Raw genomic sequence first — 15293 nt, forward strand, 5'->3', positions numbered from 1 at the left:
GTGTGTGTGTGTGTGTGATGAAGCGGGGAAGGGAGGAGGGAGGCTAGGCAGCCTGGCGGGGTGTTGGTCCCATCAGAGATGGGGTGCCCCCCTTGCAGAAGGAACGGCCTTCTACACATTGTGACTTGCCTTGGGAACGGATAGCACCCCATCTCAGGACCCTGAACTTGTGTGGACCCCGAGATCCACTGACTCTTCAGAGAGCCAAGTCCCTGAAAGTAGGGGAGAAGTCATGGCCGCGCCGAGACACCCCGGACTTTAGCCTTTGCCCGCTATGGGCTGGACCAGCAAGGAAACGGGGAGATAACGGTCCTCCCTCCCCTCCTTCCCCCAACAACTCAGCCCAACACTGTCCCATTGGCTCTCCTCCCTGTCCATCCGGACTAGCCACCAATCAGCAGCCAGGGGCTGGGCTTCAAGCTCCAGGGCACTATTTGAACATTTCTTGGGGAGGGGGCGGGCAGTGTTGACCAGGCATAGAGAGAGAGAGAGTTGGGGAGCAGCGCGTTGGCCAAGTGGGGGACCTCACAGCTGGAAGTGGGAACCCACTTCAGAACGGCCTGACACGCAGCTGGCTGGGCCCATTGGATGGGGGGTTAAAAGCTGGAAAGGTGAGTCCTGTCTCAAGTTAAGGGGGCCTAGGAAACTGGTCCCCCCAAGATGTGAAGATGCAGCCTGTGCTGTGGGTGGCAGGTCGGAGGCTGGGGAGGGGAGGCTGGGGAGGGGAGGCTGCAGGGGAGGCTGGGAAGGGGAGGCTGGGGAGGGGAGGCCGGGGAGGGGAGGCTGGGGAGGGGAGGCTGGGGAGGGGAGGCTGCAGGGGAGGCTGGGGAGGGGAGGCTGAGGAGGGGAGGCTGGGGAGGGGAGGCTGGGGAGGGGAGGCTGCAGGGGAGGCTGCAGGGGAGGCTGGGAAGGGGAGGCTGGGGAGGGGAGGCTGAGGAGGGGAGGCTGGGGAGGGGAGGCTGCAGGGGAGGCTGGGAAGGGGAGGCTGGGGAGGGGAGGCTGGGGAGGGGAGGCTGCAGGGGAGGCTGGGGAGGGGAGGCTGCAGGGGAGGCTGGGGAGGGGAGGCTGAGGAGGGGAGGCTGAGGAGGGGAGGCTGGGGAGGGGAGGCTGAGGAGGGGAGGCTGGGGAGGGGAGGCCGGGGAGGGGAGGCCGGGGAGGGGAGGCCGGGGAGGGGAGGCTGCAGGGGAGGCTGGGAAGGGGAGGCCGGGGAGGGGAGGCCGGGGAGGGGAGGCTGGGGAGGGGAGGCTGGGGAGGGGAGGCTGCAGGGGAGGCTGGGAAGGGGAGGCTGGGAAGGGGAGGCTGGGGAGGGGAGGCCGGGGAGGGGAGGCTGAGGAGGGGAGGCTGGGGAGGGGAGGCTGAGGAGGGGAGGCTGCAGGGGAGGCTGGGAAGGGGAGGCTGGGGAGGGGAGGCTGGGGAGGGGAGGCTGGGGAGGGGAGGCTGAGGAGGGGAGGCTGGGGAGGGGAGGCTGGGGAGGGGAGGCTGCAGGGGAGGCTGGGGAGGGGAGGCTGGGGAGGGGAGGCTGGGGAGGGGAGGCTGCAGGGGAGGCTGTCCCCCCCCCCGCTGTCCCTGGCCTGCCTGGGGTGTGCGGTGATGATGAGCCAGACTGGACATTGCAAAAATGGGGGGCTCTAGGGAACCCTTGTCCAGGGCTCAAGGACACCAGCTGCCCCCCCCCCACTTTTCATTCTGTGCCAGTGTTGGGGGACCTGGGCGCTGTCTGTGAGCTTTTATGCTCCAGGCTGGTGCTCTACCACTTGAGCCATGGCTCTACTTCTGGCTTTTTGGTGGTTTATTGGAGAGAAGAGTCTCATGGACTTTCCTGCCCGGGCTGGCTTTGAACCGTGATCCTCAGATCTCAGCCTCCCGAGTAGCTGGGATGACAGGCAGGAGCCACTGGTTCTGGGCTGGCTCCTTCCCGGGGTTCTGTCCCCATTGGGGATGGAGCCCGAGGCAGTGGCTGCCCAGCCCGGGCTGCGTGGGGACCGCTGGGAACTTGGGGGTCTGTGCGACTTCACCCCTATGTCCTTCGCACCCCAGATGGCTTCCCCTACCTGTGCCGTGGGCCCCATGGACAGCATCGAGCTCCTGGACCTGCTCTTTGACCGGCAGGATGGCATCCTGAGACATGTGGAACTGGGCGAGGACTGGGACCACATCACCGAGGACCAGGTGAGCCCCCTCCCCCTGCACAAGCTGAGAGCCAGAGGGCCCCCACTGGGCAAACTGGGAGCACGGGAGGCTCCGCCTGCCAACTCAGGGCTCCCCCCACCCCATCAACGCAGGGCAGCTCTCGGTGCACCTTTGGAACAAACTGAACATCCACTTCCTTTTGCAAGTATGGGAAGGACTGTGTCAGAGAGGGCTAGACACTTTCCTAAGGCCACACAGCATTCTGTTTCCCTTGAAAGGACGCATGGAGGCCCAGCCAGGGCCGGGGGGGGGGGGTTCACCCAGAATCCCACAGCAAGGCGGCGCTGAGCGGGGACTCCCTCTGCCCCCCCCCGCAGGTGTTGCCAGGCACAGACTCTGATGGCTTCCTGAACTGCTACCTGGGCCCTGGAGACTCAGCTCCCAGCTCCCCGACCTGGTCCCCCGCTGCCAGTGACAGTGGCATTTCTGAGGACCTGCCCTCTGACCCCCAGGACACCCCTCCCCACCGGGGGCCAGCTCCCACAGTGGCGGGGGGCCCTCCCTCCGAGCCTGGCAGGGAGCTCTGCCCTTCCTTTGTCCCCAGCCCGCCCTGTCCCCCAGCCAGGCAGCCGGGGACCCCGGCACTCGAGACCTCTGTGGCCATCGACCTGGGTGAGTTTGTGGCTGGTGGCACTCTCAGAGAGATCCATCCTGCCCCCCAGTGCAGTTCGCAGAATGGACATCAGAGGGCGCCCTCCAAGGCCCAGGGCTGATTTGCATAATCAAGAACGGTGACACTTGGGGCGGGGCCATCCCCTGCAGACTTCCTTCTGGGGGCCCTCTTGGTGGGAGGCTCAGAGTGGTGAAGTCACTTACCAGAGGTCACACAGCTCCACCCAGTCAGGAGTAGAGCCCTCAAACCGACTCTGTGCAGAGTACCCCAAGGGCCAGAGTCAGGGGTGACTCACACCTGGTCCCTGCCCCATGGGGGAGATAAGACTTGGCTGAACTATAATGCTGATGGCAGCAGGTCTGATCCTGACCGGCAGTGGGTCCCTGAACAGGGGCCTTCACCTTCTTGGTTGGTTTATTGATTGAACTCAGGGCCTTAGACTCGCTAGGCAGGTGATCTACCACTTCAGCCACAACTCCAATCCTTTTTGCTTGAAGTGTTTTTAAAAATTACTTATTTAGCCGAGCGCCAGTGGCTCACACCTGTCATCCTAGCTACTCAGAAGGCTGAGATCTGAGGACTGTGGTTCAAAGCCAGCTCGGGCAGGAAAGTCCCTGAGACTCTTATCTCCAATTAACCACCAGAAAACCGGAAGTGCCACTGTGGCTCAAGTGGTAGAGCGCTAGCCTTGAGCTGAAGAGCTGAGGGACAGCGCCCAGGCCCAGAGTTCAGGCTCCACGACCGGACCCAAAAAAAAAATAAAAAGAAGTTCAGGGATAGCCCCCAGGCCCTGAGTTCAGGTACCAGGACCAGCACCCACACACACAAATATGTTTTTGCCCTGGCTGGCCTTGAACCTCTACCTTCCCAATCTCAGCCTCCAGTGTCGCTGGGATTACAGGTGGGAGCCACTGTACCTGGCTTCTTGTGCTTTTTATTCTTGATCTGAGCCAAAAGGCCGGGCCATGGGCACGGCTTTGGCTGTTCCTGCCCAGGCCTTGGGGGGAGGGAGGGGCGTGGGCACTGGATGTCAGCCATATTGATGGGCTGGGGGTGGCCGGGGGGAGCTGAGGCCCCCAGTGTCTGATACCATCCCCATCCCTGCCTCCCCAGAGCTGTGGAGCTCCCCGGGCATGTACTCGGAGGAGCAGGCCGGCTCACCCTCCCGCTTCAGCCTCTCCGTGAAGCAACTCCTGCTGTCCAGCAGCGGCGGTGGGGACCCGGTGAGCAGCGTCCGCGCCCGACACCCCCCATTGCACAGCCTGGGGGCAGCTGGTAGAGGCTGAAGTCTATGCGGGGAAAGGGCTGTCCAGGGAGGGGACCAGGGGGCCAGGCAGAAGTGACAAAGGCCAGCCGGATGCCCGGGTTCACGCCTGTCCTCCCGGATACTCAGGAGGCTGAGATCTTAGGATTCAGGTTCGAAGCCAGCCAGGGCAGGAACGTCCATGAGACTCTTGTCTCCAGCGAACCATCCAAAAGCCAGCAGTGGCGGTGTGGCTCAAGTGGTAGGGCGCTAGCCTTGAGCAAACCAACCAACCAACCGCAGGGACAGCACCCAGGCCCCGAGTTCAAGTCCCAGGACGGGCACAAAAATAAAAATGAAGGACTTTCCTAGGGATTGTAGGGGACACAGAGCCAGAGCTCAGCAAGGATCTGTGTTCTGGAACTTCCCCATCGTCCTCTCCTCCCTTCCTCCCGCCCCCTTCCCCATCTTCTTCCTCTCTTCCTCTTCCATTACCCATTCCTTTCTTCTTCTCTCCCCTCACCCTCCTTTTAGTACACTCTTTGTATTTTTTTTTTTTTAATTTTTGGGTCCGGTTGTGGGGCCTGAACTCTGGGCCTGGGCGCTGTCCCTCAGCTCTTCAGCTCAAGGCTAGCGCTCTACCACTTGAGCCACAGCGCCACTTCCGGCTTTTTTTTGTTTATGTGGTGCCGAGGAATCGAACCCAGGGCTTCGTGCATGCTAGGCAAGCGCTCTACCACGAGCCACCTTCCCAGCCCTTCTTTTTTTTTTTGTCAGTTGTGGGGCTTGAACTCAGGGCCTGGGCGCGGTCCCTCAGCTCTTCAGTTCGAGAGTGCTCTACCACTTGAGCCACAGCGCCACTTGTGGTTTTCTGGTGGTTCATTGGAGATAAGAGTCTCAGGGCCTTTCCCCACCCAGGCTGGCTTTGAACCGTGATCCTCAGATCTCAGCCTCCTGAGTAGCTAGGATGACAGGCGGGAGCCGCTGGCGCCTGCCTCCGATCAGATCAGCTAGCCTTACTCCCCCTGCCCTGTTTTCTGGATGTTTCTCTCGCCTGTGCTGGCACACAGCCCTGGCACCGAGTAGATACTCTGAGAACAGTTGTCGAATGACTATTCGTGGAAGGCAGGAAACGAAACCCCCCTGCAGCCTCCCCTTTGTCCTCTGCGGGTAACTAAGGCTCAGTACCGGCTCAGTGGACAGTGCTGCTGGTCACTCTGGGTGCGGCTGTCACCTGGGGGGAGGGTTGCGGGGCTTCTCGCTCAATGGCTCTGGGTTTCCATAGCAACAGCATCACCTAGCAGCTGCCCACCTGCTGCGGCCTGGGACCGGGCACTGCCAGGAGCTGGTGCTGACTGAGGACGAGAAGAAACTGCTGGCCAAGGAGGGCATCACCCTGCCCACGCAGCTGCCCCTCACCAAGGTGTGCGCCGGGAGGTGGGGCTCAGTACCTGTTAAATTACCCCCATAGAATCTTAGTCCAACCTGTTAAAAAAAATTAATTAAAAAAAAGGTCCGGCTCACGCCTGTCATCCTAGCTACTCAGGAGGCTGAGATCTAAGGATGGAGGTTCAAAGCCAGCCTGGGCGGAAAGGCCAAGAGACTCTGATCAGCCACCAGAACACCGGAAGTGGTGCTGTGGCTCAAGTGGTAGAGCGCTAGCCTTGAGCTGAAGAGCTGAGGGACAGCGCCCAGGCCGAGTTCAAACCCCAGAACAGCCAGAAGTACAACCTTAAATTCAACTCAGGCCCACGCTTGGTCTTGAACTGTGATCCTCAGATTTCAGCCTCCTGAGTAGCCAGGATGACAGGCGTGAGCCCCTGGCCAGCGTCTGGCAGGAACCTAGGCTTTTTTTTTTTTTTGCCAGTCCTGGGGCTTGAACTCAAGGCCTGGGAGCTGTAGTCAGGCCCACCCTTGGAGACTCACCTCTTTCTATGTATGAGGTGTCACCTAAGAATTCGGTAGCTGTGAGCCCCTGATTCCCACCCATCAGACCTTCTGAGGCTGCAGGGAGAGGTGCTGTTCTCAGACCCGACCACCAGGTGGCGCTGCAGCACCGGGGCAGCTGTGAAATTTTGGGGCCCCCTTAGTGAGGTTTCCTAGGGACCCTGCAATAATGGAGGGAAAGCCAGCCAGCCCCCCTCTCTGTACCCCGCCCTCCACGCAGTATGAGGAACGAGTGTTGAAGAAGGTCCGCCGGAAAATCCGTAACAAGCAGTCGGCCCAAGAAAGCAGGAGGAAGAAGAAAGAATATATCGATGGCTTGGAGACCCGGTGAGGCTGTGTGTGTGTGTGGGGGGGGGGTTGGTGTCACACTCCCAGGGTAAACTGAGGCACAGACTTCACGTCTCCCCGTTGCCCGCCCCCCCCTCCCCCGCCAGGATGTCAGCCTGCACTGCCCAGAATCAGGAGCTGCACAGGAAAGTCCTGCACTTGGAGAAGCAGAACCTGTAAGTGGCCACCAGCTGCAGTGGGGACAGGGGAGACAGTTTTGGTTTTTTGGGGGGGGTCGGGAGGGGACTAGGGAGTAGCCCCAGTATCTTTTATAGGAAGAAGGAGTAAAGGGCAGAGGCTACTGCGTGTTTAGGTGAAGAGCAGAGAGCTGGACGGAGCAGGGAGGCAGGCTGCATAGAACGGGGCATTGGGGTTTGGGGCTTTGAGGGAATGCGTTAGAGTCTGCCAGGAAGAAGGTAAAAGTCAATGGGAGAGGGCAGGTGTCGTGTAGAGGCTGGCAACAGGCTGTGTTGGAGACCTGCTCCTGCCTCTGCGCAGAGATTTCATCTGTGTTAATTTGACATCCGTTCTGGGCCACTAGGAGTGGAACTGGGAAGGAAGTGGGCAGTCCCTCCATTGAGTTCAGGGTCTAGTAGCAGGTGCACTGAAGAGGCACAGAGTGTATCTACAAGACCATGGGACAGTGAGGGTCATTGTTGGGGCTGAGGCCTGAAGAGCCAGCTAGAAAAGTACATGGGGGCGGGGTGTTAAGCCTGTGCAAGGGCCCTGGGGCAGGGTGAGTGGGTGAAGAATGGAGAGGGAGGGGAAGGCAGGAAGGAGATGGGGTGGGGGTGGGGGTCCTGCAGGGCCCTGTGGGCTGCAGGGAGGACTTGGGCTTTGGGAGAAGGGAGACCGGATGCCTGCTGAGGTGCTCGGTGGCCGCTCGTTGCTACCAGGTCTCTCTTGGAGCAGCTGAAGAAACTCCAGGCCCTTGTGGTCCAGTCCACCAGCAAGTCTGCGCAGACCGGCACCTGCATAGCGGTGAGCCCCAGGCCCCTGGCCTGTCCCCCCCCTTCCCTCCCCCGGGAACTGGGGTCCTTCTCAAGCAGGGTTCCCCTGCTCCGTGGGGCTTTGTGGGAAGGCGGGGAGACCCGGGGAAGAGGGGGTGACCCGCTCCCTCTCTGCAGGTCCTGCTCCTGTCCTTTGCCCTCATCGTCCTCCCCTCTGTCAGCCCCTTCGCCTCGGGCAAGGCCGAGAACCCCGGGGATTTCACACCCGTGCGCGGTAGGTGCCCTCGGTCCCCCAAGCAGCCTCCCCCCAGTGCCTGGGCCCTGTGCCCCAACCCTGCCTGCAGGGCCCCACTCCCCCCCACCCCACCTGACTCCCAACTTCTGCTCAGTCTTTTCCAGAACCTTGCACAACGACGCCGCCTCCCGGGTGGCCCCTGAGGCTCCGCCAGGCCCGGCCGAGGCCCCGGGACCCCGGGCTGACACCGGCGCATCCTGGAAAGCATCGCCAGGCAGCGGCCTGGGCCCGGCCTGGGGGGGCTTCCTGGACGTTCCGGGGCAGGGCGCCCCGGTGGAGGAGCTGGACCACGCCACCGCCCTGGTCTTGAGCAACTCCACCGAGGGGCTGGGCCGGGCCACCCTGCTGGACTGGGCGTCCCCCGACCCCAGGCTCAGCTCGGGGCTCGCGGGGCTGGAGGCGGTGGGGGAGCTGTGAGCACCCCAGGATCGAGCCTCTGCACCCCCGTGCTCAGGGGGCCACAGCAGCGGACAGCAGCACCTCCTCTGACTGACCCTCAAGTAAGGAGCAGGGATCCACGAGGGCTGAGACTCAGCCCAGTCAGACAGCTCCCGCCCCGGGCTCCCCAATCACCACAGCAATCCCTGGATTTGGGGTGGTTGCAGCGCATGACCACCCCCTTTTTCTAAGACTCTGAATAAAGTGTTTTGCCAGAACACGCGGCTGTGGGGCGGAGCGGGGCTCGGGGGATGGGGGACCGTGGGGTCCCAGCAACCCAGCAGCTTCAGCACCTTGGACAGCGGTGCTGGGCCCAGCAGAGGGAGCGGGACTGCAGGGAGGAAAGGGAGGAGGGGCTGCAAGGATTTCCATCCTGTGTCTTCCTGGGGGGGGAGGGGGATGATGATGATGATGCTGGGATGAGGAAACTGAGGCAGACAAGGTGATCTGCCCAGAGGCACAGTTGGGGACAGTGTGTGTGTGTGTGTGTTGGGGGGCGGGGGGGGGGGGGGAGACGCCAAGGCCCAGCTCCTGAAATCCTACCAGCCGGGCGCCAGCGGCTCACGCCTGTCATCCTAGCTACTCAGAGAATCTTATCTCCAATAAACCATCAGAAAACGGGAAGTGACACTGTGGCTCAAGCGGTAGAGTGCTCACCTTGAGCTGAAGAGCTGAGGGACAGCACCCAGGCCCGGAGTTCAAGCCCCACAACCAACAACAAAAAGAAAAAAAGAAAAAAAAAGAAATCCTACCAATAAGGCCTGGGAAGGTGGCTTAGTGGCAGAGTGCTTGCCTCGCATGCATGAGGCCCTGGGTTCAATTCCTCAGCACCACATACACAGGAAAAGCTGGAAGTGGTGCTGTGGTAGAGCGCTGGCCTTGAGCTGATGGCTGAGGGGCAGCGCCCAGGCCCTGAGTTCAAGCCCCAGGACAGATGGCTGCAGGCCCCTGCCCAGCGTGGGGTGCCTGGCCCACCTGCACATCGGGAGGGGACCCACAGTTGTGCAGTAAAAGAATCCTGATTTATTGCATTGCAGACTTGCCGTGGGGCCCCCCTCCTAGGCTGAGGAGGGGCTGTGGAATGCCTGCTCAGGGGCGTCCTTACCCCCCCAATGCCCACAGCGTCCTGAGTCGGAGGCTGCGGTACCCCAGGGCCCTGGCGCCCAGGGGAGGCGAGACACACGGCCACACCTCCCACCTCAACAGAGTAGAAAAGAGCCAGTCTGTGGTTTCTACAAAAGCCCCCTCCCACCCCCGCCGCACCCCGGTCAGCTGGGAGCGGCCTCCGCCTTCACCCTTTTGGAGGGCCAGTGGGGGGCAGGGCTGTCTGGCCTCTCCCTCTTGGGGTGCCAGTCGCAGGGCTCCTCCTTGGGGCTCGGGGGGCGCGGCAGAGGCGGCAGGGCCCTGTCCAGCACGCGGGGGCCGTCCCAGGGCGGGATCTGGAGGCCCAGGTGCGTCATGAGCTGCGTCATGACGTCGTCGACGTAGCCGTGGATGCGCAGGTCGGCGTGGCGGTCCTGGGGTGGAGGGGGGGCGTTCACGCTCAGGTGTGGGGAGGGGCAGGGTGCGCGCGCACGGGGGGGGGGGGGGCTGGGGCAGGGGCGGAGCGCAGCACCTACGTGCTTGGTGGGCTGCAGGTTCACGATGACTAGCCGGCCTCCGCGGCGTTTGGTGGCCAGGGGCAGGTTCCCGCTGGGCCGGATTTGCAAGGAGGTCCCCAGGGTGATGGACAGGTCAGCGTTCCTGGGGACGGGCAGCGGGGAGCCGCGGGGAGCGGGGTTCAGTCCCATGACAGCCCCCCCTTCCCCAGAGCCCAGCTGTCCACCTGAGCACCCACTCACCAGGCCCTGGAGACACGCGGCCCGTGTTTCCCTGGGTCCCCCGCTGGCCCCATGTGGCACAGAGCCAGACCGGGGAGGGGAGGGGGGTACAGGTTCTTTGCTAAGGCCTCAGTTTCCCCACTTAGGCCTCCCTCAGGAGGCCTTACAGACTTCTCCTTGTCCTGTGTGTGTGTGGGGGCTGTGCATTTCTGCTTGGTTCCCACGCTCGCCCCCCACTTTTGAGTGTATTGGGGGGGGTCACACCTGCTGGCCTCGTCGGCGAGAGCCAGGTCCCGGTCCGGCAGAGAATCCTCCCAGTCCAGGATGGTGTCTCTCAGCTCTCCTCTGCGGACCCGAGGTTGAGGGGTCAGCCGAGTGGCCAGGCCCTGAGCTGGGGGGGGGGGTGGGGGGGACATGGGGAGGGGCGCTCACCTGCAGGCCCGCAGCCCCCTTGCTTTGGCCACAGTGCAGAGCCGGCCCGTGGCCTTGAGGCCCATAGTGCCCACGACCGTTTCCCGAACATACTGCCTGAGGAGGGAAGGCAAGCCGTCAGCCTGTGGGACTCTGATCTCCAGCTAGCCAGCAACAAACCAGAAGGGGAGCTGTGGCTCAAGCAGTAGAGCGCCCGCTGAGCAGATGAGCTGAGTGGCCAAGCCCCAACCCTTGGGTCACATCCGGCCCTCTCCTTGTGCATTATTTATAAAGTTTTATTGGTAAAGAGCAGCCTTGCTGGTGTATGTGTTGTCTATAGAGGTTTTCACAGGCCTGAAAAAACTGACTCTGGTCCTTATACACAGAACGTCGGCTGGCCACTGCCTGGTGGAGGAGAAGCATGAGCTGATGGTTCTTGTGATTTTTCCATAGGTTGGAAAGAGAAAAATGATAAGAAAGCCATGTGGTCCCACCTGCACACTGGTCTGGAAGACCTCACCTTGAAGCCCCACCCCCTGGCAGGTGTTCACATCTGGGGCCCTCATAGAAGGGGGGGCTGTCCCACAATGTTGTTTGTTAAATATGCCCTTCCCCCCACCCCACAAAGCACAGTAGAAGTTTTCAACCCTAGTAACTCCAAGGTGGCTTGATTGAGAGATGCAGTCATAGTGCTGTGCCTAGCCAACTCAGTGCAAGTGTGGTGGTCACACCTGCAACCCCAGCTACTGAAAAGTCAGAGGTGGGAGGGTCAAGATTCAAGATCATCCTAGGCAAAGAGTTAGTGAGCCACCCTCCCCCTCATCTCAACCATCCATTCGGGTATGGTGGTGCACACCTGGAGGTATAAATAGGAGGATCCAGGTCCAGGCTGCGCCAGGCAGACAAATAAGACCCTACCTGAAAAACACCTAAAGCAAAAAGAGCAGAGGGCGTGGCTGGAGAGCACAGCATCTGCCCAGCAAACACAAGGCTCTGAGTTCAAATCTCTGTACCACCATCCTCCCTCACACATAAGAGGGAGAAAAACAATGTCGGAGACACAGGGAAGGAAGGTGGCCACAGGACAATGAAACAGGCTGCAGGGTTGGGCCACCGCCCACAGCCACAGGCCCCGCCCCTCACAGGGCCACGCCCACAACCGCAGGCCACACCAGAGCCCTCGCACATGAGTCCCCGCCCACAAAGAGCTCCACCCACGCCACGCCCACACGGCAGCCCTACCCTAGCCCTCACACGCAGGAGTCCCCACCCACAATCACAAGCCCCGCCCACTACGAACAAAACTGCCCTTGTCACAAGTAAACCCCCACCGCAACCACGCCCACTCGCAGAGCCCCGCCCACACTCAGGCCCCGCCCAGAACCGCAGGCCCTTCCCACGCAGGTCCCACCCACACCCCAGGCCCCGCCCACACCCAGGCCCCGCCCACACTCCTGGTTCCAGCCACAATCGCAGGCCACGCCCCCACCCCTGGACCCTCCTACCCAGGAGTCCCCCCCCCCTCCACGGTCACACTCAGGGCTCCACCCGCACTCACGTCTTGCACTTGGTGCACTCTTCAACAAACATGTTCCCATGAAGCTCTGCCAGCTTGTCCCTGTGGGAGGAGAAGAGGTTGGGGGCCCCCTCCCTGGAACCCCAGGTTGTGAGCCTGGTTCTGAGCTCTCTCCCTCCAGGAGGCCTTCTCTGGCCTTCTCATCTACAACACCCACGGGCCTCCTCTCCAGCGGGGGCAGCCGCCAGCGGTCCCACCCACGGGCTGTGCGTCCCCGGGCGGGTGGCCTAACCGTTCTGAAACGGAGGAGCCATTCACCCACTGCTGCCATTCTTGTCACAGTGCCAGCCCTCTCCACAGGCACGCGCTGTGTGGCCGTGTGCACACTGAGCCCCTCTGTGCGTCTCAGTCCCTAGGGTTGAACAGAACACTAAGTCTGGAGGTATTTCTGGGACATCCTACACCAAGCCTGAGGAGCTCTTTCCTATTGCTCCCAATCTCACCTCCAGCAGGTCCCCGCTCTGGGGCCATCCCATGGCCCCACCCTTTCAGACCTTCCTATTCAAAGCCACGGCTTCCCTTCTAGTTCCTTAGCATTATTTCCAATCAACCAGGCTGGAGGCATGGCTCAAGTGGTAGAACGCCTGACAACAGCTCAAGCAAGCCAAGTCAGGGTGAGGCCCTGAGTTCAAATCCTGGTGGGTAGGGCAGGGCTGGCTGGGTAGTGGTTGGAGGGTTACCGGGGGAAGCCGGAGCGCACGTGCAGCCCGTCCACGTTCTGGCTGACGAGAAAGTTCAGGAAGCCCACGCGCTCCAGCTGCACCAGGGCCATGTGTGTCCTGGTGGGCCTCGCACTCTCAAAGGTGGTATCGAACTTGGGGGCCAGGCCCCTCTCCTCCATGGTCCACACGCCGTGGGGGCCTCTGAGGGGAGCAGCAGATGGGGAGAAGCCGGGGCAGGGAGAATTCGAGGACACAGGGTGAGAGCGGGACGGGAAAAGAAATAAAGAATCAGTGATGGAGAAAGGCAGAGGATAAAGGGAGAGATCCAGGCCGACTCTTCGGGGTCACTTTGAACTGTGTGGCAGTGGGGGAGGAGGCTGCGTGGGGGAGAATTTTAACATTTCTCCTTCAAAGAGGAATCTCACACTGGGTGTCCCTGGGCTGCTGGGCAAGAGGCTTCAGGAAGAGAGAGAAATGCAATTCATTGTGCAGTGGTGCACAGCTAGATGTAGGAGGGACCCCAGGAAAAAGTCTCCTTTCCTATGATGATAAAACCCCCAGTGTGGTGGCTAGGCGTATTCATGTAAAGACTGCATTTCCCCGCATCCCTTGCAGCTAGCTGTGGTCAGGTGATCAGGTTTTGGACACTGGAGTGGGATAGAATGCTGGGGACACAGCTTTGTTCCTCTTTTCCAGGACCCAGGAGGAAGATAGCGGGATAGGCTTGCAAATAACCCTAAAGACTACATTTCCCAGCACACTTTGCAGTCAACTCTGGGCACCTGAAGAGGTTCTAGCCAATGAAGGAGGGCCAAAGGCTGGCTGGGATTATAAAGGACTTTTGGGAAACTGACGGCTCCTCTCCCCCCCTTCCCAGTATCCAACATGAACACAGCAGGATGGGCTTCCCAGACTGGGTGTGTCTGCTGATCCCCAGGAAGTCCCTGGTGGTACATCAGGCCTTGCCTCAATTTCCCTTCCCCAGCCCAGAGACCTGAAGTCAGGGATGCCGGAGGCGGTGCTGATGCCGGCGCCCGTGTGAAACACCACATTGGAGGATTGCCGGACCAGCCGCGCCAGCTCCCACACCTTGCGCTCCAGCTCCTCTGGGGGGTCAAAGATCTGTGGGGTGAGAAAACAGAAGGGGCCTGGTCCAGATGTGTTCCCCAGGGCCACGGGCAGAAGGGGAGGAGATGAACTGGACAGGGTGGCTTGTCAGCCTGGTGCCCCTCAGCCCACAGCCCTCCATAGTGACTACCTCCCTCAGGGTCAAAGCCCCAGCCCTCCGGGCAGCCACTGGGCCCTGCACAACCCTCCCCGGCCCCTCCTTGCCTCTTCCACTCACTCTGCTCCTTTCAGGTGCCAGCCTCCCTTCTGCCCCAGGGCCTTTGCACAGGATGCTTTCTCCCACAGACACCTGCATGGCTCCCTGACTCTTTTAGGTTTGGATTCCAATATCATCTTTGCTGGTGCCCCCAGACTCCTCCTTGCAATGAACCTCTTAGGTCTCTGCCATTTGAATGTGTGTGTGTGTGTGTGTGTGTGTGTGTGTGTGTGTGTGTGTGTGTGTGTATATAATTCATATGCAGCAGATGTTTGTAAATCAGCTGGATGTGGGTGGCTCACACCTGTTATCTTAGTTACTCAGGAGGCTGAGATCTGAGGAACAAGGTTTGAAGCCAGCCCCGGGCAGAAAAATCCGTAAGACTCTTACCTCCACTGAACTACTGAGAAAAAGTTGGAAGTGGTGCTGTGGCTCAAGTGGTAGAGTGAGTGCTAGCCTTGAGCACAAAGAGGCTCAGGGACAGCTCCCAGGCCCTGAGTTCAAGCCCCAGGAGGTACTCTCTTCCCCCCCCCCCATCCCCTCCAAAAAGATGTTTGTGAATGAAGTGAATGGGGGAAGAGGGATTCACGCCTCAAACCGACTGGACAGAGCCTGGGTGCTGGAGGCCCACGGCTGCGATCCTAGCTACTGAGTACTCAGGAGGCTGAGAGCTGAGGCTGGAGGTTCGAGGTCAGCCTGGGCAGGGCAGCCGGTGAGACTCTAAAGGCCGAGCAGTGGCGCTGTGATTCAGAGGGAGAGCTCTGACCCCTGGGTGGGAAGCGCTGAGGGGCCGAGCCCGGGCCTGGGCCTTCCAGCCCCCGACGGGCAGGGGGCAGGCGGCCTTCCCCTCCCCATCCCGCTTCCCCCTCCGATGGCGGCGGGATCCCACCCGGGGCCTCCCCCTCCGCCCGCAGGGGCGACCCCGCACCCCGGCACGCTCACCTCTGGCAGCCCACATTTCCCCTTATCCGCGTACGGCGACAGCCCGGCCGCATAATTCACCGACATCGTCGCCGCCCCGAAAGGGGAACAATAAAGTTTCCCCTTGTTGCGGCCGCTTCCGCCGGAAGTAGGGGCGGGACGCTGTGGGAAGGTGGAGCCCACGTTCTTGCCCTACGCGGCCTGCCGTGCCGCATGCGCGCTTGCTTGGGCGACGCCTCGTGCGCCATCTTAAGTGTTGGCAGAGCCCGGCTACTTTGCTTGAGCCTGTGTTTCTGGGACCTGGAAGAGGGATAACCATGGGGATCCGGGCGGGCGGGAAAAAAAAAAGTGGGCGGCCACGCGTGTGAGAGTTCTTCAGCCATCTGGAAACTTTATGGGGATTATGCCACATAGCGGGGACCCAGAACCCCAATACATGGAGAGTGTTGAAGAACACACAGTTCTCTGATCCCATCAACCGTCTAGGGAAACTGCTGGAGGGCACTGAGGCTTCCTTTTAAGAAGCCTGTGTGAGCTGCCATTTTATTAACTACTTGGGAGGTGGAGATTGGTCAG

General features: G+C 61.2%; 2 protein-coding genes across 3 annotated transcripts; one reads left to right on the forward strand and one right to left on the reverse strand.

The window, feature by feature from the left end:
- Window positions 1–470: 470 nt before the first annotated feature.
- On the forward strand, window positions 471–8221 carry LOC138813915 (cyclic AMP-responsive element-binding protein 3-like protein 3). Of its 2 annotated transcripts, none has more exons than XM_070002507.1 (10): window positions 471–611; window positions 2038–2169; window positions 2508–2802; window positions 3917–4026; window positions 5332–5469; window positions 6214–6320; window positions 6428–6496; window positions 7217–7301; window positions 7448–7544; window positions 7660–8221. In XM_070002507.1, the coding sequence occupies exons 2-10, from the start codon at window positions 2038–2040 to the stop codon at window positions 7980–7982; spliced, it is 1356 nt and encodes a 451-aa protein (XP_069858608.1). In that variant the 5' UTR covers window positions 471–611; the 3' UTR covers window positions 7983–8221. The 2 variants fall into 2 exon arrangements, with proteins under 2 accessions (XP_069858608.1, XP_069858609.1); XM_070002508.1 differs by having other exon boundaries at window positions 5338–5469.
- A 782-nt stretch (window positions 8222–9003) lies between these two features.
- Window positions 9004–14842, reverse strand: LOC138813918 (NAD-dependent protein deacylase sirtuin-6). The gene is made up of 8 exons (XM_070002512.1): window positions 14739–14842; window positions 13467–13594; window positions 12491–12673; window positions 11793–11852; window positions 10256–10351; window positions 10088–10168; window positions 9623–9746; window positions 9004–9520 (listed from the first exon to the last, which is right to left on the reverse strand). The coding sequence occupies exons 1-8, from the start codon at window positions 14802–14804 to the stop codon at window positions 9272–9274; spliced, it is 987 nt and encodes a 328-aa protein (XP_069858613.1). The 5' UTR covers window positions 14805–14842; the 3' UTR covers window positions 9004–9271.
- Between the last annotated feature and the right edge of the window lie 451 nt (window positions 14843–15293).

Source organism: Dipodomys merriami, unplaced genomic scaffold (assembly GCF_024711535.1).
Source record: "Dipodomys merriami isolate MVZ:Mamm:240054 unplaced genomic scaffold, mDipMer1.0.p SCAF_6, whole genome shotgun sequence".
Taxonomy (NCBI): Eukaryota; Metazoa; Chordata; class Mammalia; order Rodentia; family Heteromyidae; genus Dipodomys; species Dipodomys merriami.

Excerpts from the sequence above, each read along its gene's own strand:
- LOC138813915 (XM_070002507.1), top strand. The coding sequence starts at position 2,038 with ATGGCTTCCCCTACCTGTGCCGTGGGCCCCATGGACAGCATCGAGCTC. Across the intron at positions 6,321-6,427 it reads ATCGATGGCTTGGAGACCCG|GATGTCAGCCTGCACTGCCC; the intron begins GTGAGGCTGTGT and ends CTCCCCCGCCAG. Across the intron at positions 7,545-7,659 it reads GGATTTCACACCCGTGCGCG|TCTTTTCCAGAACCTTGCAC; the intron begins GTAGGTGCCCTC and ends ACTTCTGCTCAG.
- LOC138813918 (XM_070002512.1), bottom strand. The coding sequence starts at position 14,804 with ATGTCGGTGAATTATGCGGCCGGGCTGTCGCCGTACGCGGATAAGGGG. Across the intron at positions 10,352-11,792 it reads GAGTGCACCAAGTGCAAGAC|GCAGTATGTTCGGGAAACGG; the intron begins GTGAGTGCGGGT and ends TTCCCTCCTCAG. Across the intron at positions 9,747-10,087 it reads CTCGCCGACGAGGCCAGCAG|GAACGCTGACCTGTCCATCA; the intron begins GTGTGACCCCCC and ends GCCCGTCCCCAG.